The sequence below is a fragment of the Oxyura jamaicensis genome, chromosome Z (assembly GCF_011077185.1).
Source record: "Oxyura jamaicensis isolate SHBP4307 breed ruddy duck chromosome Z, BPBGC_Ojam_1.0, whole genome shotgun sequence".
Taxonomy (NCBI): domain Eukaryota; kingdom Metazoa; phylum Chordata; class Aves; order Anseriformes; family Anatidae; genus Oxyura; species Oxyura jamaicensis.
Genome location: NC_048926.1, coordinates 20,911,851 through 20,934,137, shown reverse-complemented (window position 1 = coordinate 20,934,137; position 22,287 = coordinate 20,911,851). Strand labels below are relative to the sequence as shown.

At 37.1% G+C, this 22,287-nt stretch overlaps 1 protein-coding gene across 4 annotated transcripts in view; it reads left to right on the top strand.

The window, feature by feature from the left end:
* Window positions 1–20,306, top strand: part of ELOVL7 (ELOVL fatty acid elongase 7) — a 33,049-nt gene extending 12,743 nt beyond the window's left edge. For 3 of the 4 annotated variants that reach the window (XM_035309924.1, XM_035309926.1, XM_035309925.1), the window contains exons 2-8: window positions 7,440–7,533; window positions 10,173–10,363; window positions 12,603–12,683; window positions 13,088–13,144; window positions 14,784–14,889; window positions 17,705–17,841; window positions 19,029–19,232. In XM_035309924.1, the coding sequence (XP_035165815.1) occupies window positions 7,470–7,533; window positions 10,173–10,363; window positions 12,603–12,683; window positions 13,088–13,144; window positions 14,784–14,889; window positions 17,705–17,841; window positions 19,029–19,232 (840 nt within the window). In that variant the 5' untranslated portion in view covers window positions 7,440–7,469. Of the gene's footprint in view, window positions 1–7,439; window positions 7,534–10,172; window positions 10,364–12,602; window positions 12,684–13,087; window positions 13,145–14,783; window positions 14,890–17,704; window positions 17,842–19,028 lie in introns of all 4 variants that reach the window. The other variant, XM_035309923.1, reaches the window with a different exon arrangement.
* The last annotated feature ends 1,981 nt before the right edge of the window (window positions 20,307–22,287 follow it).

Below are 22,287 nucleotides of genomic sequence, written 5' to 3'. Positions count from 1 at the left end.
AATCACCAGTATGTAATGTGGTTGAAATGAATTGTGTTTTCACTAGTTCTGCTGCCTACAGACTACTTTACTTGTGTAGGTAAATGGTAGTTTTGATGCTAGTTTAAGAAGCAAAGCATTAAATAAAGATCTGCCATACAACAAATTCAATAAGGGTGACGATACAGGGTAAGTATTAGATCTCTTACTGAATACTGCTGGTGTGGGAATTTATAAGCAGACATTCTAATGCACTTTCTAAACCGCTTTCAACTATTTCTAAGATGTCCATATTTTTTCCAAAGGGATTTACTTTTATTTGGAAATGTGCTATTCCCTCACCAATGTCTACTGGAGGTGGTTGATGCACATTAAGGAGTAATTTTTATTTTAAAATGGGCTGGCTTCAGAGACAAAGTTTGAAATTTACTCAAGGTAACATTTAACTATAATACATCTCTTAAAAACTTGGAAATTTCCTCAAATCCCTCTGTTACTCAGAGTTGTAACTCACTTGAGCACTGCCATCTGACAGGAACAGTGCTTACAAGTAATATTAACAACAACAAAAAAGCCACCTAATGCTAAGCAGGATGTTGCCAGCCTACATGTGAGACTAAACTTCGCCAAAATGCACTGTTTGGTTCAGAGAAGGCATAAAGGAACAGGAAGGTCACAGAAACTTTTCTCAGAGAAATCTATAACACCAGGGGATATCCAACTTTGTGGCAGAATATAGGTGAGTAATCAATCTGATGTAATAGGCATTTTGTACTTGTTTGCAGCCTGGCATAAGGGAGTAAAGTAGTTAAAATAACTGCAATTATGTAACAGCACAACCTTGGGAAATAGGAAGGGCAGAGCTGGTATTTCCCAGGTAAAGCCAAAGATATGATCTGTGAAATGTTCTGATTTAATTACCCTGTGAACTTCAAAAGCAAAATTAACAATGGTATACTAAATAATTCTGAAGCATTAATGTTTCATAATTGTGCCTGAATGTGTCACCCAGTATTACTGTCACTTCTTGTGCTATCATTTTAAAATCAGACCAGCATGGGTCAATGTTCTTCCCATCTTCCTGCAGGGTCTGTGGGATGGGGGGTCCTTCCCTCATTACCTGCTGGATATGTCAGAGGAGTAACATTCCAGAAACTTTGCTTCTGGCATCTAACTTGGGTGAAAATTACCCCACTGAAGCTTGTACATTTTCATATTTTCCTGTCTTTTGCTAAGAGGTCCCTGTAAAACTAGGGCTGTTTTTACTAGAGCCTGTAGGACAAGAGGCTTTAAACTAAAAGAGGGTAGGTTTAGATTACATATAAGGAGGAAATTCATCACTCAGAGGGTGGTGAGGCACTGGCACAGGCTGTCCAGAGAAGCTGTGGATGCCCCATTCCTGGAGGTGTTCAAGACCAGGCTGGATGGGGCTTTGGGAAACCTGGTCTGGTGGGAGGTGTCCCTGCCCATGGCAGGGGGTTGGAACTGGGTGATATTTAAGCTCCCTTCCATGCCAAACCATTCTGTGATTCTATGATTCTATAGTATCTCCACCTTTCTAATAACAAGCTTTTCTCAGTGAAGAGAAAGTCTTGCCTTAATATTAATTAATTGAATTAATTAAGAAGTTGGTTTCTGGAGTGACAAAGCTGATGTTGGATTCCCAGTGATATTGTTTCATTTTGCTTGGTTCTGTCATGCTCTTCTGCTTGCATCCTTTGTTTAGTAGCCATCAATGTAAAACATTGCTTTTTAAATTACTATTTAAAAGCAAATTTTGATACGTTTTAATATTTAAAAACTACGTAGGGGGAATAAATAAGCACAAAGAATGGCAAATATCTTTCATGTGGGTTAAGCAAAGGAATGCTAGAAGCTTGTTGTTCTCATTTAAAGATAAAGAATGTGTGAGGCATACCAGTAATTCCTATTACAAGAATCACTAATGTTTTTTGCATAGTAACTGAACTTGTAACAGCTTAATACCTACCACTTGCCATCATGTGGCATTCTTATATGGTTTGCTGAGGTATGTGGCATTTTGGATGGAAAATGCATGTTCTTGGCTGGTATAAATGATCTTATGTACCCCTCCCTCTCCAATAAAGGTAATGGTCACATTTGAAATTGGTTCTGCAAAGCTGTGTGCCTTAACTCAGCTGCAGCTATTTCAGCTGTCTGCTGAGCTGTAGGGAGCCAGAGGCCAGCAAATGGCTTTACTCTTTTGACACAGCCTGTTCCATCATTTGGCTCCCTTACACCACTATCTTTATAATGACGGAGGCACATTTGTTTAAGGGTGTCTTTAGAAATATTAGCGCAGCTGGCCTGAACAGAGGTGCACAGGATGACTCCCATTGACGTTTTTAAATAAAAAGAAAAATAGCGCTCATTTCTTTCTAAGAGCTCAGTACCTTGCCTAAGTTTTTCATAGGTAATTTCACAGGTTTCATAGACATAATTTCAGTTCTTGTTTTCCAAATGCATATGCTTCAGGGGGCTGCATATATGTTCTTTAGAAATTTTTGGACTGGGCAGACTGAACATAAATGACCTTATTTTTTTTATTTATGTGAATAACCCAATTTTGAAAATCAGTCTACTAGTGTACCTTCTGTAACTTTGGGAGTTTACCACAGTGTAGTTGCCATTTTAAAAATAAATTTCCCTGTTGCTAGCACATTCTAGTTGCTCTTTGTAATGCTATTATGAGCAGAAAGTAGAACATTGGAAATAAAAGTGCTGATGTGCTGATTCTGTAAATATGTTAACATTTATGTAAACTAAATGTACATTATTCTGTCTGAACTGTGGCTAAACAAATGCGTAATGTTTAGATGGCTTTATAGCACGAAGAACTAAAGCTGTGTATTAATAAAGGGCTTTCTCTGCCCACAGGTCTTTGTCCCTTCAGGCTAAACGTTTCCAACTTCTTGTTTAGAGGATAAGTTCTGTAGGCTTCAAAACTGCCAAACACTATGGAAAACTGCATTAAGCCAGACCATCTTTGGGTTATTTCCCAATGACATGGTTGTACTCAGAAAGAGCAGTCTTTCAAAATAATTTTATTTATTTCTGTGCTGAAGCACAATCTAGTTGCTTATTTTGTGTGTGGGTATGTGGGTTTTTTGCAGTCTTGTATTAAAAACAAACTAAAGAAACCCACAAAAACAACAATAACAAAACACAAGAGGCCTTGGTCAATACGATCAAGTATTTCCTGTATATGAGACCTTGTGTGTGAAGTAAATGTAATGGAATAAGACCAAAATACCTCTCATGCTGTCACTAATTCTACTTGAAGATAGTTAACGAATGAACAAAAAATCCGGACGTAGTTATGTAAATGCAAAAAATTGTTCATAAAATTAGACTTGCAAAGAAAAAACTAGGTAGCTAGTTAAGTTAAAAAAAAAAAAACTGTAAAACATTTTGAAAATAAAGTATTAGTGTTGTATGCAGAAGTTGATATTAAGTTCTTTAACTCTAGAAAAGTTATGAATGACTTTGTCTTCTTTCCTGATGTTACTTCTGCTCTTAAAGTAATAAGATTTGTCTATTGTTCTTTGCTTACTTTCAGATTAGGAGTAATTTCTCAGTCAGTATCTCTTTGTCCTTAGGCTGAGTTAAGCTGGCTGCTCTGACTGGTGTATCCTACTCGCAAGGATGAGAGAACTGCAGAACTTAACTGCAAAACTTTCAAAATAAGTTTAGCAGCAGCTGTGGACGTGAACATAGAGACTCTGAGGACTAAGGGGCTCTGATGCGTCAGGTCTTATGAAATGTTTTAAATGGAGAAGAACTGTTAGTGCTGGAGTCAGGAGGGGTAAGATAAGTATTTTTCCAGCAGCATGGGAAAAGTGAGGACATGCCATTATGTCTGCTGCATTTCTACCATGAACAAAAGCAACATATTTGAAGTAGTCTGGTTCTAGATACAAAGATAGTGTTCGGTCCCAATGGCCAACTAGCATAAGAGTTGCTTGTTAAATACCAACAGCGTATTTGTCTGTCTCCTAATACAAAATTGAACTGATGTTGACACATCAAATGGATAAATGCAAAGAACTATGAATCTGCAGGCTGAGCAGTTTGCATCATATGGAGGAGTAGAAGTCAGTCCACACCACCAAACCCGTAATAAATGGCAATCCATTTTAATCCAACAACCACAGCATTTCTGGTTTTTGGAAAGCATGTTTTGACACATTTGGCATGGGTCTTGGTCAGTGTGTTGAACTAGCCAGTCTGAGTTGCATTAAGATCTTCAGCAGGTTGAGAGAAGGAAGACTCTGACTGGCAGTGAATTCAATAAGCTATTTTTCTTTATTGAAGAGCCGATTCAATATCGTGTGGTTATTTGTCTTCAGTGAATATATGTATTTGTGTATATATTTTGAGCCATTCTGTGCACAAGGTGTTTGCAGGTTTTGGTGGAATATTGTTAGAACTCTTGAACAAGGTATCTTGTTTGACATGCCTTGTCTCCTGATTTACTATTCTCAGGAGACTGAAATAGGAAGAATCCTGTGTTTTAGGGATAACTTATTGTAATCAATCTATTTTAATAGTTATTTATATATAAAATACAGATTTGTAATACTTCCCCCCACAGCACCAAGTACCTTCAGCTGGATATCTCAGTTGTCACTGTTGTAGAATCTGAAGTACGTGGTGTTCCCCGCAGGGTGGGGTTTACTTCATTTGACATCATCCATGGTTTGGTTTATTGAGCAAGATGGCAGCAATACTTAACTGTCTCTAACCACTTTCAGCTGCTGTCAAAAGGAATAGGGCCGCTCAAGTTTCCATTAGAATAGGAAGGAGATGTTTCCTGCATTTACTGTTTTTTCCCTTATAAACCTTTATAAACACAGAGTTTTATAACACGTTGGTGCCCTTTGTAGCAAATGCTGCAATACTTCAGTAAGAATGGACATGGACTTCTTTCACACTGAGCTTTGTTAAAAGTGTGCATGTGCCTACATGTGCTCACTGACCTCCAATGTGATTGTGTGTGCGGGGGGTGGGGAAGAGTAAATGCAATTACTACGGGTTTATGGTCACAGCTATTGCTGAGGAATGTGTGGACAGTGGTTTCTTGGTTACAGTAAGTGCCCTTGATCTTCATCAAAGTGAGATGCATAGAGAAAGGCACCACTGGATTTGATTAAAAATAAAAAATGAAGAAACTGAAGCTTCTACAGATGTGTTATTCTAAGCTATATAGATTGAACTATGTTTTCTTTTTTAAATGGAAAAGGGGACATTCATGCTTAATTGAGATTAAAAAGAAGTATATGATCACTTGAAATTGGTCTCTGTGCTGTGGACTTCATTGCTCATGTGTCTGAACCGCACTCATGATGTTGGAATAGTACGGTTAGTAATTCAGAGCAATCAAATTAATCTATGTAGGTAAAAATTTGCTGTTGTGCAGTTGCATATTAAAATCAGAAATACTCTGCTGGCTTTCAGTAAGACTTTGAATGTCAATGAATGTTTAGAGCTGTCTCAGCAGCACCCTGTACCCACTGGGTATGCGGTAGAGAGACCGACTTAGCAGGAAGAGTTCAGTACAGCAAAATAGCAAAACAACACTTCTGTGAAGTGAGCATTGCAATTGGCAGATTGTGTGGAGGATTATGGGATTGTCCTCTCCTTTTTAGTGGCTGTGTGTATCTTTTTCTGTTGTTGAGCATTAAGGAGTGATTTTGTATTTATGTGAAATGTTTGTTAGCTTAATGTATTGCTTGAGTTACAATGATGCGTGTGATGGTTGCTTAGAAATCGTTTGGTGAAAGATGACAGGCTTGCTGGATCAATGTTGACTTTTTTGGTATCCACAAAAATAGCTTTGCAGCATCTGTAGAGAGGAAGAAGTAATTATGATATATCTTAAAAAAGATGGCTATGAAGAAATAAGAAGCTCACCCTCTTTGTTGTACTGAAGATGCTTTGTGCAGCAATTTGAATTGATATGGTGATGTCTAAATGAAGGTAGCAGTGGGCATGTGAGGGTAGTCAGCATAAAGGCACTGATATTGAGCTGGGAAGTGCTGATGCTGGAAAATGGTAGTTCTGGAAGACGTGAGCAGAGGGAGCATCTTCTGTACAAGAAATAGTTCCAGATGCACAGGTGCATATAGCAGAAGTGCAAGCAGGAAAAAAAGTGTAGGAAAATGAGAATTGGGAAGAGGTAAATCATGTAAAAACTAATGAAGACAGGTTTGTCAGTGTTGCATTTTGTGACGAAGGGTGTGGGATATAGTGTTCTTTGAGGTGTCTAAATACTATGAAATGGCAGTGAACAGCTTTAGATCTAGAAATATGGGGGAAATTGTGTAGGCTTGCTAAGGTGAGCACAAATGAGAAGACGACAGTGGGGAGATCTGAGGAGTGAGCAGAGATGCATTGCAGCATTGTAGGGTGCAGAACTGGCTCCCAAAAGCTGCAGCTGGCTTAGACTGAAGGAGGCTGAAATGGCTCTCTGAGAAGGCTGTCTTCTTCTCCAGAAGAAAAGAGCTAATTTTCAAGGTGTGCAGTCTGGACTAAGAGGTGGATATTGTGTGAAGATTATGTGGAGGTATTGAGAGAAATCATATGGCACAGTGAAACGCCGAGTGGGAATAGGAGAGGCACCATTCAAATACAGTTTTCTTTTTTTATTATTTTTTTTTTTAAAAAAAAGTATTTTCTGGGGAAAATGTGGTAAAGCAAGGGGCTGGTGAGTACTTGATGTCGGAGCAAAAATCAGTATTCATATAAGCATACTTCTTTGTTTTACATATGCGGGTGGTGCTGCAGGCAAACTGGAAGTGCTGGAAATTTTTTTTGTGTTAATGGTATTACCGGTGGTACTATGATGCTTCATAATCCTGGTGTGGAAACAGTTGATTCATCAGAGTGTGATTTGCATACTAATTATAACATAGCTATTATTGTATTTAAAACAAATGTGCAGACATATTGGCACCTCTTCTCCCTCCCTCCTACCTTAGAAATACCTCTTAGTTAGAAAATTATGTTTTCAGTAGTTAATGCTGCAAAGCTGAACTTTACATTATCAGTGTGGACTTCCAAAGAATACGACAATAAAACCAATTTTTAGTAGCTGCTCTTTATTTGTATTTTTCCCTTAACTGTAACGGTTAACCACAGCATGGTTTCTTGAGATAACGCCTTATGGCATGGAGGCACCTTGTTTGGCATGGAGAGATTACAAAATCGTATTGTTTTGCATAACAGCTCAGCTATAAATCAGCTTCAAGTGTAGTGTGATCTGTCCAGCTAACACTACTTGATCTGTATTCCACATGTCGTGCTCTGTTAACCTCCTCCATTTCTTTCCATTCTGTTTGTTGATTTTTTTTTTCCAAAACACTTTATTCACCTTTGTTTTATTAATTACTGAAATCCACATTTCTGTTTTGTTTTTGTTTTGCTTTGTTTTCCTCCAGGCAGCATCATAAAATCTTAATCAAGTGAAAATGGCCTTCAGCAATCTGACATCAAAGGCTGTGCTACTGTATGATGAATGGATCAAAGATGCTGGTGAGTCATTAAAGTCTAAAACTTATTAACTTTCAATAAGTTTGAAAAGCAGCATGTAGCTAGTGTAGATGTACTAATATCAGCTTCAAGTAGCCTTGTATTCCTGTACATTTTTAATAGACTTGCCAGGCTACCTACTGACAATTTTAACTATAAAGAACAAATTATATTCTGATTTTTTTTTTCTTTAAAGGAAAAAAAACAAAACAAAACTCAACTTATGGCTATAACCTCAGACTAATAAAGTGCCAACAGTGATTATAAGAGTTTCTGGCTCGCCTTGAATATATGGTTTAATTATTTTTTGTGTTCTACTGAATGTAAAGCTCTTTTTTTTTTTTTTAATTAACTAACAATGTTATGCTATCAGTTAATTGAGTTAGGTGTATGGTGTCGCTCTATTTTCCCCTTGCAATGTAAAAGGAAATACAAACCCTGGTGAGTTACAGGATATTGAAATTTGCCCTCAGAGTAATTCACTCTCACAGCCCTGTTTCAGAAAAGAATTGTAGTCTCTTCATGCACCTCATACAAGGAGGACATTGAGCATGCTTTGCTTTAATGTAATGTTAAAATGTTCCTCATCACGGTAGCCACATAATGAACAGGATTAGTTGATTCCTGGGGAAAGCTTAAGAAGCAGTTAAGGTTTGATCACTACAATTAATAACTTATTTCCAGTACAGCTGAAAACCATTTCTCTTGTTTTGTAGCATCAGAGCATGCATATGAAAAGGGGGCTTTGTGAGTATGACTCAGTGGATGAAGAGGATTGGGATGGGTGACGGAACATTACTGCTGCCCAGTCCATGAACTCACAATTTCAGTTGCTCATCTCTCTGCCTACCAGTGCTTGCATTTGGCATGGCATATTGTATTGTTAGTGCCCAAACACGTTTTTTCTCAGAATCAAGCTGGGAAAACCAGTGGGGAAGGTTTTGGTTGTATCAGTGCAAGGGGTGAATGCAATAAAGCAGCCAGTTGTGAAGAGCGGGTGCTTCTCTTGCAATGCTAAACAGACAGACGTATTTTTTTTTTTAATCTAACGTGCAGCATTTCACAATACTTGTTGGCCCATGGGCAGTAGCATGGGTCACATAACTGGCTGCAAATGGCATTATAATTTGCTTTCCACAACCTTTTTCCTTTTTTTTAAAAAAAAAAAAAAAAAAAAAAAAAAAAAAAAAACTCTGGCTGTAAACAGCACCAGAGTGCCTCAAGACATGTTGCTTGAATGCCATGGGTTGAAGATCACTAACTTAAGACATTTGGCCATGATTTTAACACTTAACAAAAATTACAATGATGTAATTTCACGCCCAACATACAGCAGCAGACCATGAAAGCAGCCGTTTGCTGACTCAACAGGAAGGTTAGAGATCCTTCAGAAATGAAACTTCCAAAAGTCAGCTTAGAAAAAAAGTTTGTTCCATTTATCCTGGTTATGGAGAAACGTCAAAGTTCTTTGAGCTGAGACTTGGTGATGAATGACAAAAGGGTGCAATGGGATCAAGGTGAAGTTTAAAGGGTAGGTCTGTCAGTCCCAGCTGTGGAGAGAGGTAACGGCAGTATGAGCAGGAGAAGGACTCTGCAATAGCTGAAATCACTATGGGATAACTGGAGAGGAACTTGCAACATATTTGCTGTTTGAAGATCTGCAATATAAAATTATGAGTTTTAAGGTACTGTGAGTGGTGACGTGTCAGGACTTGTTAGGAACAATCTGTGAATACCAACCAATGAGAGGATATTTTCTCAGTCTGAACTCCCCATGGTTATTACATCTAACACCATACTGCTTATAAGGCTTGAGGATCTTGGAAAGTGGGGCTACTACCTGTCTGTGCCTTAACCTGTGAGAGAAAATACATGCTTTTCCAGGATAATGATGTCTCACTTGGACATGCAGGCTCTGTGACCTGCTTGTGCTTTTGCTTCCTACATGCCTTCTGAGCCACAGCAGTGTATGAAGATGCAGGCTTTTCATGGAGGAGGGATCTGGACTGAAAAATCACATTTCATGTGATTCTCTGTGTGAATAAATAGTGACTTATGAGAAGCAGCTGAAGGAATTAGGGCTGTTTAGTCTGGAGGTGAGGAGCCTGAGGGCAGACCTCATTGCTGTGTACAACTACCTCAAAGGAGGTTGTAGTGAGGTGGGTGTCAGCCTCTTTTATCAGGAGACAGGATGTGAGGACACAGCCTCAAGTTGTGCCAGCGGAGGTTTAGATCCTTTTCATCAGGAAGAATTTTTTTTTTTTTTTTTAAATGGTGAGGGCGGTTAGGCATTGCAACACACTGCCCAGGGAAGTGGTGGGGTCACCATCCTTGGAGGTACTTGAGACATGTGGATGTGGCGCTCAGGGAAATGGTTTAGTGATAGGATTCAGGAGGTCAGGTTGATGGATGGTCTTGGTGATCCTGAAGGTCTTTTCCAACCCAGATGATTGTATGATGCAGGAAGAAGTAATCTGACTGGTGCTAAATCTTGTTATCTAGTTGGCAAGGATTTGAGGTGAATGGATTCTTGACCAGTGAAAACAAAACCCAAACTGTTAGCAGTTAAACACTTTTCAGCAGCCTCTGTAGGATTTAATGAGTACTGTAAAGACCTGATTTATTTTTTTCCTCCCCTCTAGATCCAAGACTGGAAGGCTGGCCACTCATGTCTTCACCTTTTCCAACGACCTTTATCATTGGGACCTACATCTATTTTGTTACTTCTCTGGGACCCAAACTCATGGAAAATAAAAAACCTTTTGAACTCAGGCAGATAATGGCATTTTATAACTTCAGTGTGGTAATCCTTTCTTTGTACATGACTTATGAAGTAAGTACTACTTTTATAGGCAGCACACATATATTTTATGTCTATAAAAACCCTCATAAATTTTAATAAATTTATTAATGCAGTTTCCACTCTTCAATTCTAAAAACTATTATTCTGATTGTTGTAATTATATTTCTGTGACCAGTATATCAAAATTATTGAGCTGATACTTGATAAAAAGGAGTAAGTCATACCTAGAAAGAAAGATGGTAAAATACTTCATGTGCCATTATATATAATGCACAAAATTAAAAATCTTTGTAACTTATTTCCCTGGGTTGTAGCATGTAAAGTATGTTTTTCTTAGTCTGTTGTAATTGTTTTTGCACTAATACTTGATAGTCAGTTTTGACGTTTCAAAAACTGTATGTTTACTAAATAATAATCTTCAGTTAGATCAGCCTTTTAAATTGCAAATGTTAATGATATCTACTTGGGTGACCTTCATGCTCTAAAAAAAATGAAGAAACAATGAATTGAACAATTTTAGCCTTTTTTTTTTTTTTTTCCAGAAACAGGAAGTATTTTTTTTTCTCTGAGAGAGTGTTGAGATTTTGCTGTAGTCCATAGCAAGTGTTCAAGCAAATGTTAAACTTTGAAACAGCAAAGCCTGACATTGTGTAGGATTATGGGCTGATAGAGCAAAAAATCCCTAAGAATGAATGGTATAGACTATGTAGAAGCTTTAGAACCAGTTTTTAAACCTTAAGGTACATGATACCTGTTTCAGTTGAAAATATATATAAATAACAGTAGTATTATGTGAATAATAGCTGTCAGCATCTGCTTGGTTAAATATCCCTATGCCAGTACTGATGCTTTCATATTAAGTCTGGTTATGTAGTTATGTTTGGCAAATTGGTAATGTTGCAATATAATCCTGTAAAATTGGCAATGTTTCTGTTTGCTCAAATTGCATAAATTTCATCATGAGTTACAGTGAACTGCTTGACATTTCTTTTAACAGCACTTAAATGACAATGCAGCAGCAGCTATTTCACATAATAGCTGTGCTGAATGTTGCAAGTGGTGGGACAAAATGCTTACTTTTTTTGCTTTTTCTGAAAAATCACCAATCACATCTGTTTGTAATTTGGTGATAAACTTGGTTTGACTATAAGCCCTCAGAAACTCAAATAAATTAAACTTCTAGCAGTGCCTGATACTAACACAGTACTCAATCTGCTGTCAAGACTTCTATTTGAAAATTTCTTGAAAGGGTGCATAGATGCTGTATAACAGAGACAATAGCAGATTTAGACTCTCAGCAAAAAGCTGAATCTTTCCCTCTTTGGATCCAAGCCATTTTGTGGGTGTTCTAGTGTTAAGATATCTTGATGGCGTTCTAAATCTTGTTTTATTTAAGTAACTGATTCTTTAAGAAGTTAAAACATCTAATGCATCATAGACTAAAAACCTTCATCTGTTGAGAGCTGAACCTCATATCATACATGAGTGGGTTATAATCAATTGATGACAATTTTTTTTTTTTTAACTGATAGAAGACACAGTTGTCCTAATGACTGGTAGGAGAATGAGCCAAGTGTAATATTAACAATGTGGCTCCTGTCTTGCATTCTAATACAGTCCAAGAGAAAAAATCAAATGATAAAGAGAAATGATAAAATGATGACATATATAGTCCTGCCCTGTACACGTGCTCTTGATTGTAAAAACAGTAGCTAGACTGAGATGTAAAAACATCGTATTAGTGAATCATTGAATCATGTGGTTCAACTAAGCAAGATTTTAGGAACTAGGATACTAAAAATATAGTGCATATGGTTTTGTTCTTTGTCTTCAAAGTATTAAGCTCTACTTTTATGTTATGTTGTGATGGTTTTCTTGAGTAGTAAGATATTTGGCTGTGATAGCTTTCAAAAATTTCTATAAGGTTCACTTGTTTTTGTGTTCTGATTTACACAATAAGTTGCTTAGCCAGCACGTGTGTTGAGATGTAGCTGTTTCTCCTCTTCGTTTACTAATGCTGACATAATGGGTGTAGAAAGATGATTCTTGTCCATAGGTGTGGTCACGGAATTATAAATTAATCAATCTGTAGCAGTAAATGATCTTGTGGTAGCTAGCCAACACAGAGGTAGATTGACAAAGTTGCTGATCCAACAAGTTTATAATGTTGTTTTCCCTCATGCTTAGTGATTGCAATAGTAATCTGAATTTAATGAATTTTTCATAAGACACAAAGTAATCCATGCCCTTTTCTTTTTCTTTGCTCCAGTTTCTTATGTCGGGTTGGGCCACTGGGTACTCATTCCGGTGTGATATTGTTGACTACTCGAGGTCACCTACAGCTCTAAGAGTAAGTTGCCAAATGCATGGTCAAATTGTTATGCTACACTGACTTTATTTTTGGAAATGCATTTGAACAACCAAATGTATTGCTGTTGAGTGGAATGCTCTAAAGGAAAATGTCTTACTGTATAATATAAGGCGTGTGAGTTAACTGTAGGGGTTTACTGTTTGGGAAAAAAAAGGCAACCTATTGCTGACTTGTTCCTCTTGGTTTTAAAATTCTTTAACGATTAAAGAATAACTTTTTTTTCCCTTAAAAATAATAATAAAACAAAACTACACCAAACAAACTATACATCACCAAGACACCACTTACTTCTTTCTCTATTTTCCTTTTTACATATTCCTGCAGCTTCTTAATTTTAATTATGACTATTAGGATTTAACAATTTCTGTTTTTCACTCTTGCAGATGGTACGAACTTGTTGGCTGTACTACTTTTCCAAGTTCATTGAACTGTTAGACACTGTAAGTATTTGTAGCCCAATAAACAATGTAGTCATGTTTCCCTTTCACAGTTGAAGAATGACTGCTGTTGAAGGCTGAGCATAATTTGCTTTTTCATTATTCCTCCAACCTTCAGTGTTGGAATACCATCAGGTTGTTTACCCTTACTATCTTATTCTCCCATTGCACTGTCATTCCTCATTTATCAGGGAAAATATTAGAGAACGTATCTTAAAAAAACTTGGAAGCTCTGATAACATGGTTAAGTTATCACTAACGTGTTGTGCTGCAGCAATGCTTGTCTCAACATGGCACATTAAAAAAAAAATCAGTGTTGATTACATTGATTTTTTTTTTCCATGTCATCTTCAGATTTTATCTTCCACTTTTGGAATATTTACAACAACAGAACTGAGTACAGCATAATTTGTCATAGCTACTTGCTCTAAACTCCTGTGAGTACCTTGCTGGCCATGACCATATATATGTGTTTGGTACTTGGCCTGCACTCTGAGCAGTTTCAGAGAAAGCCTGAGCTGCAGTGCATTAAAGCAGAATGCAGACATTGCTCACCACCACTAGCCATCTGCCTTCCCCTCTTCCTGAGGCTGGCACCTACTAGGGATGGTGGAGCTGTTCTCAAACAGGCTTCTGGATGTTGGAGTCAGCTGTGATTTCATTTGTCTTACTGTGCTGGGCACAACAGTGGTGATTCAGGAGCTGACTCATGAGCAGCTGGGATGTTCTATACCCCGCAAGCAAAGTTAGCCATCTAACTTTCATCTACAGTCATGATTCAACATCTTACTGAGTGGGCCAAATGAAATGGTAATGTAAGTGCCAGGAATGCTAAAACTGGAAAAGCCTGACTGGCTTAGTCCTCTGTACTACTCTCTTGTTAGATTGCCCCTTTTTAATTAGCCCTGGGCTTGAAATTTTTATTATTATTTATTTGAATCTATCCAATCAGGTACCTGATTCTCAGCAGCTTTTTGGTATTATTGCAGAAGTTATTAATTAACTGTATTTAAGTCATCTGTTTCCAAATGTTTTCCACAGCATGCCAGACTTCTCTTCTGTATTACTTTCTTTGCCATCTGATACTAGCCTTCTCATGACCTAACTTCTTCTTATACAATTTCCTTGCTCTGTCTTCCCTTAACATTTTTCACAGTATCTGTCCTTTTAAGTGTGGCCTGTCATTTATACTTCCCAATGTTGCCTTTTTCCAAGGGTAGCTAAGTCAATATTAATAATAACGGCTACTTCTCAAATTAATATTTTCCCCTGTCTGTATCTCTTGTTAGTCCTTCAGTTAGTTTTCTGAAATGTCTTTCCTTTAGTAGTTCAGGAGACTTAAAATCTGATGCTTCTAAATACTTCTCAGCCCAAGCAAGTCCATCTTACATAGTACATTGCACTCATTGCTCAGCTGTGGGCATTTGCTTTTGAAGCTTGCTATGGCTTCACTCCACAGGTGGGTTTAAATACTGTTTTTTTCAAAAATTAGTCAGATGTTTCCCATCTTCTCCCTAGACTGCAGGTGTGAAGAATTTTTAAGTTCATAGTAGTGAGCAACCAGCATAGATGCATACAGTTTTCTTTTAGTATGTTGGGCTTGAGTGTTCTATAACATTCTGTTTGTTGAAATCTGTTTCAGATATTTTTTGTGCTACGTAAGAAAAACAACCAAGTTACATTCCTGCATGTCTTTCATCATTCCATCATGCCATGGACCTGGTGGTTTGGAGTCAAATTTGCTGCAGGTAGTGAAGAGACAGTTCAACTTTTACATATCTTCTGCTAGATAAATATTTGAAGAACAGATTAAAAATTCCTGCAAACACCAACATTTTTAAATTTGTATGCCTTCAGATTTTTTTGTAACATCTAAGATCACCATACACGACAACTATCTAAATGGGTGGGGAGTACTCATTTTTCTTACTTGATGTCATTTTGTGCAGTGTTGAGAGAAAGAGGTGCACAGGAGAGAGAGATAAACAAAGATCAATATTACATGAAAAAGAAATGTGATTGCAAAATTAAAAGTGGTAGGGAAGAAGTATAAGGTAGATACTCTGAAACTTCTTCAAAGACATTTTTCCTTCAAACCATAAGAATTGCATTGGAGGGGAGGACTACATTCTCATCATTTTTTACTATCCTTAAAGTGCTGTTTTAGCAGTCATTTTTATGGTCTTTAAGCCACAAAACAAGTGGGGCTTGCTTACATCTAATACTTTATTTAGCTTTCAGAAAACTACAGACATCTTTTTTACCTTATTTATTGTGGAACATTAGGTTCTACCTGCATCTGAATTGTGATGAACTAAGAGTTTCTGTCCACTCCAGAATAGCTTCACTTTTCTCCTTCCCTGCTCTATGTGCATGCATGTTTCTATGCTATAGAATTCGTGTACAACACTAATAAATTTGGCATGCCATGAGAATGGCATGGTAAGCACAACGGAAACATGCAGAGTAATTTAGTAGTACAGGATATGTTTTGTAGGAGGGTATGTTTTTTTTTTTCTTTTCCCCCATACATGTTTCTTCACTCATATTCTCTGGCATGTTATTTTTATAACAAACTGATGAATAGAACCATGGTAGTTACATCTGATCTGTTAGTTCTTGTTTTATGAATGAGAAGATAAGCCCTGTAAGCAGTCCAGGATATCTGTAAGCAGTCCAGGATATCTGTAAGCAGTCCAGGATATCTGTAAGCAGTCCAGGATATCTTTAGATTGTGTCTTTTGAACAAGTCCAGTGTGCAGATTTTGCTGGTGTATGAAAGACTATACTTCTGCTGCATTTGTTGAGTTTCTGTTATTAGGAAGCTTGATCATGTCTTTCTCAAACGTTGACGAATAACTGGTATTTTAAGTTAATGAGGAAGCTGTAAATAGATTTTTCAGCATGCAGTTCAGTTTGTTTACAGATCTGCAAAGAATCCCAGCAACTAACACTCTCTCCGCTTCAACCTTGAAAAGTTTCCACTTATAGGTGATTAACTTTCTGCCTTTTATCTGGACATTGGATCAGTATACCAGATACAGGCTTCTGATTTTGCATCAGATTTAAATTTCCCATGTGATAATTTGACATATATTTCAACAAATTGTGCAAGGTCTGTTTTTATCCTCTGCTCATAATAGTCATATTCAGCCTTGAAGAGCTGTATTTATTCCTGCAGCTCTTTTGCTTATCTTTATACTGATCTTTCCAAATATTTTTCTGTTTGACAACTTATTTTTTTTTCCAAGAATTTCAATCCTGCTGATGATTATCTTGTATTCAGTTTCATCACTGCTTGTCCTTCCTTTTAAATAGTGGCACTACGGTCTCTACTGACTAAGCTTTGGAACCTGTGTTTAAAAAAAAAAAGGGGGGGGTCTGTGAAACGAGATGCTGATTTTTCTTATAAATAGAGAACTGTAAGATGTTGTTTATGTATGGTGTTACTTTTTGGAGCATATTCTTGTACTATTGCCTCTCTCTCTCTGCTTTAACTATTTATTTTTTTCTTTTGAATATTCACTGTGCAGGCCAAAAAAAGTAGGTACTTTTGGACTGTAAGAACACAAATTATTTTCAAAAATACAAATAACTAAGTTTCAAAGTTTGCAATCACAGCTGGAAGATTTATGATCTGTCAAGCTGGAAGACTAGTGTGAGCTACTAAAATCACAAAATAAGCTGTATTTTTAACTTAAGTGATTCTTAATGGCAAATTGGCTTTTGGAGAAGAAATATTTCTCACTAAGTGTCTGCTTTTCATAACATTTTGTTTTCTTCCTGATGTTCAATATTTTCATGTTCATATTTATTTTAAAAATACTTTATCAGCCACCTCTTGTATCATTTTAACCTATAATTTATTATGTTCTATAAAAAAAAAATTACCTTGAGCAGCATCACCTAACTCCATTGTTGATCGGGGGGGGGGTGGGGGGGGGGGGGCGGAAATCCTCACTTGCTTTGTTTAATATCTTACCAGTTTCAGTCATGAGTTTGTCCCAAAGAGGGTCATTAGTTGGCCTTAAATTTCCTTTCCATTGTACGTGTGCTTTTGAGATGGAATGTGGATTTGTGAGGCCTTCACTTACATCATGATTCCAGAAACTTACTGTCTGAAACTGTGATTCTTTCTCTGGAAATCTCCGCTGGGGAATTACTTATCCTCTAAAACCTTTGCAAAGTTAATCATGATGCTCAGAAAATAGGTGTAAAACAGGAGTAATGCTGCCTCTACTAAATTATCTCTGCCTCCTTCATTCCCTTCTTCTCTTTCTCCTTCACTTTGAGAAGTTATAGTGATTTTTTTTTTTTTTAAAGGTCATTAGATCGGATCAATTTAATGCTGTTTTGGGATAGCTTAGATAAACCTGTGTGGCAAGATCCTTCAGAATTGGTGTCAACCCAATTCTGATTAAATAATCAAAGTCTATAATTTTTGTTGTCTTTTTTTGTTTGTTTTCCTCTGAATCAAAACAAAATACTAGGACCTGAGGTGGCTTTTAAATGACCTAAATAAACCTGATGCAATAATACTACCTTACTATATTCCTTCTACAGGTGGTTTAGGGACATTTCATGCTCTGTTGAACTGCATTGTACATGTTGTCATGTACACTTACTACGGCATCTGTTCTTTGGGACCAGCCTATCATAAATACTTGTGGTGGAAAAAATACATGACAACTATACAACTTGTGAGTAATTTTCTATTTGACTTGAACATCTCTCAGAAAGCTGATTGTGGCTAACGCAGACAGTGCAATAAATTTGTACTCTTTAATGTTGATCTATATGGTCAGTACAGTTGGTACAGTTTTTACTCATGTTTTAAATGAGTAAAACAAAAGTCGTGAGCCCCCATTGAGTTATTTACTTAAATCTGCTGACTTCAACATTCACCATAAAATCATAGACAAATGCTTTTCAGTTAAATGTATTCACTGAATACTACATGCAAAACTCATTCACTGAATAAAAATAACTGGAATATAAATTTACGCCTAGAAAACATAACGAATGGACAGAGTCTACATGTAAATAGTAATGACTCCAGGGAAAATGAAGTATTTCCTAATGTCATGTTCCTTCTTTCATAGAAATTGTGTGTAGAGAATTTACATTAAATGTTTTATTAGCATTAGATCACTCTGAAATGGTTATTGCTCTGGGTGCTTTTTCACACCCAGCTTCTTTAATAGAAATTTTAAAAATTCAGCTTCTGGCTACACAATCCGTGTGGCCTGTCCACAGAGGAGCAAAAGAAGCAGCCATGGCTGTAACTGCTTGCACTAGGTCTGGTGTTCGTTTACGTAACCCTGTGTAACTAGGAGTGACTTAGTTTGAATATTTATAAGTTTAGAGGTTTTTGTCTTGGCGCCATTACCTGTGGATTATTAACTTAGAGTTCATGTGGAATTTTTTTAAATCCTCCCTTAAATTGCTTTTTTGGGACCTGCAGACGTTTGTGTCACATGAATTTCCCCTCACCTCTGACCTGCATACTATCGTGTTCACAGATCCTAATGTGTTTTTTTTGCTGGCTTTTTTTTTTTTTCCAGAGCAATATCCCATTTGTCACTGGTCAAACGTGTCAAATTACTTATTTCTTTACTGAACTGGCTAGTGCAGACTCCCTTTCTTCTAGTACGGGTTCCTCATTGCTGCTTGTAATTCGTATTGTCCTTGGACAATGTCTGTCTTTACTCTTTGGAAGTGCTTTTCAATGCAGTAATAACTTGGGAGAGGGTCAATAATGGTGACCCTATCTATAGCTGAAAAAGCCCCTGCCCCCAACTTTTTATGAATGCAAGTTCTGCTAAATCTTTTTTAAATGTCTGTAGGAAGTTTGTCTTTCTTTTAATAGTTTTCCTTTTTCCTCCAGGTCCAGTTCATTATGATTACAGTCCATATAGGACAAATCTACATCATGGATGATTGTCCATACCAGTATCCAATTTTCATGTTTATTATTTGGCTATATGGTTCTATGTTCTTAGTCTTGTTTCTGCACTTCTGGTACCATGCTTACACAAAGGGACAACGACTACCAAAAACATCAAGAAACGGCATCAGCAAAGATCAGTGAAACAAACTCTTGTCTACAAGAAAGAAGAAAAAAATTTATACATCAGAGTGAAAACTTGAGCTACTTGACAATCAAGATATTTAGGTGCACACACTACACTGTGTATATTTTGTATGTTTTCTTCCAAAGCAGAACTTGTATTTTTACCATAAGTTATTTGGGTATCAGAATTTGGGGGGCGGGGTAGAACAGCATGTATCTCTGAATTAAAAAGAAAAAAAAAAGTGTTTTCAACAACTTGCTCATGTCTTTCCTGCAAGAAATGAATGGATAGATGATCTCTATCTAGAAGATGCAGGAACATAAAGATACTTGTTGAGAAAATTAGTGTGTATGACAAGTACAAAGTACTTTGAACATTGAGGAAAAAAAAATAACCTTAATTTTTATAAGTTGTTGAGAATGTCAGCTACAATTTATTAAAAGAATGGATCTTCAATAAATACTGTATTTGAATATAAAGCTTATAATTAATATAACTAATACATATAAAGCATTATGTGTTTAAAAACAATGTTACTTCAAAGAAAGGAATGTATGTTAATCTGTCAAAGTATGGCATTTAATTTGAAGACAGATTTTTATATGTACCCTCTTTGATTGAGATAACTTAATTCATTTTATGTAGGAAACTTGTATTAATTTAAAAAATCATCCTAAATGCAGGAAACCTACTAATTTGAGGGTCATCCAAACTGTCTTGTAGTGTAATGATCAAAAAAGCCTAGTGATTTGTTCAGTGTTATAATAATCATCATCTATGAGTATATTTTCATATACGTAGGATAGACTGCTTAGTGGGGATAAATATGTAATTCAGCAGTCAAAATCTTAGTCCTTATGTATCTTTTAAAGAAACACATTGTTTGATTGAAGCCTAAATGTTAACTACCATGACTGTACTGTATCTGTTTTCTTCCATTCCCATTATCTATTGAAATACACGCCTCAAAAGACTTTCTGGCGTTTTCTTATTATTCTTTATTATTATTACTGTTTGTTTTTAACAACTCAAGTTTAAAGTTTTCTCTGTTAAGTAGCAGTGGTTACCTTGTCTCTGTTCTGTCAAACTAGAAAAAAGATACAAGACTATCTCTGAACTCCTGAGACCGGGGCTGGCAGAGGTGGCAGGGCATGTGTGGAGTCCGTATTGGATTGACCAGTATGTTTTTTCCATGTTAGGAAACATGGAAACATGGCAGATTGTTAAGCGCGCACACAGAAAAATTAAAGAACCTAGCTATTTGCACATAAGCTGCCTTTGTATTGTATGAGTTTATTGAGGAAAAGGTTCATGAATCAGACCTGTAACTGAGGAGGTAGAGCTGTTTAAATTAACGTTACCTTTAAATGTACTGGTTTCTATTATGTTCACTACTATAACGGAAGAAGCTTGTTGTTTTTGCTTTGTACTTGACCTGATCTGCAGGATTTTCAAATATCCAAAATGGTGGTGCAGGTTTCAATTGCTTCCCTGTTGTAAAATTCCAAGAAAATAAGTTTTGTTACCTCAATACATTTATAGGCATAGCAACATTTATGGTGTATTGTTAATGCTAAAAGAATTTAAACTTTATCATGGACATGTGGTGCACATAGTTCTTATGAAATTGCATACAAGCCATCTTTATAAAACAAATAAAAGTAATTTATATTTTATCTTTCCACTATTTAATCCCTGCAGCTATCAACTCTCAGGGCAGATTAAAATCCGATTATCATGACTCTTGCAGTTTTTAGGTGCTTAATCATGGAATCCTCAGTGCTGATTTTCAGCTCCCTGGCTGTGCACAAGGTGGGAGAGAGGTGCTTTAGCACAGAACCCAGAACAGCCAGGATGCAGACTGGGGGGCCACATGTATTTTCAGTGGGAAATCTGATTGCTGACTCCAAGGCTCAAATCCTCCCAGCCTCCAACCTGTGTGCACATGCTTAGCTTCCAAAGGAGGGGGGCCACTTCCTTACAATAAAGGCCTAGTGTTTTTTTTTTTTTCTTTTTTTTTCAAGCAGCTGAAAAAGGTTTGTCTCTTTAAAGCTTGAGTGGCACCTATTTTTGCATATTTATTTAAACTAGGTACTGATGAAGACTGACTACTCTGTAGTCTTGCAGGTAACTCATTGCTGGTGCGGAAGTCCTCGTTTCGGTGCACTATTTTGTAGTTATTCCACCCACTGCACAATAGAAAATGCATAAATACGCAGAGGTCAGAACCACTTGGAAGTTTTATGAAAAGTAAGAGAAATGGTGTATGCAGCTGCACTGTAAAAGGAGTGCATCCTACTGCTGAGTGTGAGGGGCCAGACGGTAGTTTGTTGGTCGGGGACCTAGATCAGCACCTACTTCTTCACACTCACTAAAGCTTAAGTAGGGTCTGAGAATACACATGGTCAAAACTGAGCTGCTTAGGCCTCCTCTAAGGAGCCAAGAAAAACGTCCAAGTCTGGCACTTGTGCAGCAGCCAACTGCCTCCACAATTTGAGATTAAGTTTTAGTAAGCAGGAGCAGAAACTGGACATGCTCATCAGTCTGTGGGCTGTCAGCACGTACTACTTCAGAGTCCTACTATGTTTCTTACACAATGGTTTAGTTTGCTCTGTGTTATGAAGCATTTGAAGAAAGAAAACGCGTTCTTTCAGTGTGCTGTATGGGTGTATCGTAAGAGGCTGCATATAGTACAGTTACCCTAGCAGCTTCAATACAAAAGATTTCTGTGTTGCAGCCTGCGAGAATCATGCAGTGTGCACCTCGACAATCACATTTTTTCCTACCTAAAAATTGTGTAACACACCTGAGTTACAGTGGAAAGTGGAGTACATCATTAGTTAAACCACTAAGTTTACAGTGAACAGTGAGAGATAATGAGGGGAAGTGGGTTGGGATATTGTGTGCCTTAGGTTTGGTGGAGGAGAAATGCTGATATTCCTAGCTACTCCTGAGAAACCGAGTCCTGAAATTATCACTTTTGCTTTTTCTGCGAATTAGTGAAAGCACCGTGTATATTATTAGCGAGGTGCTAATTAAACAGTGCGAATCCATCTTCACTGGCTACGGTTT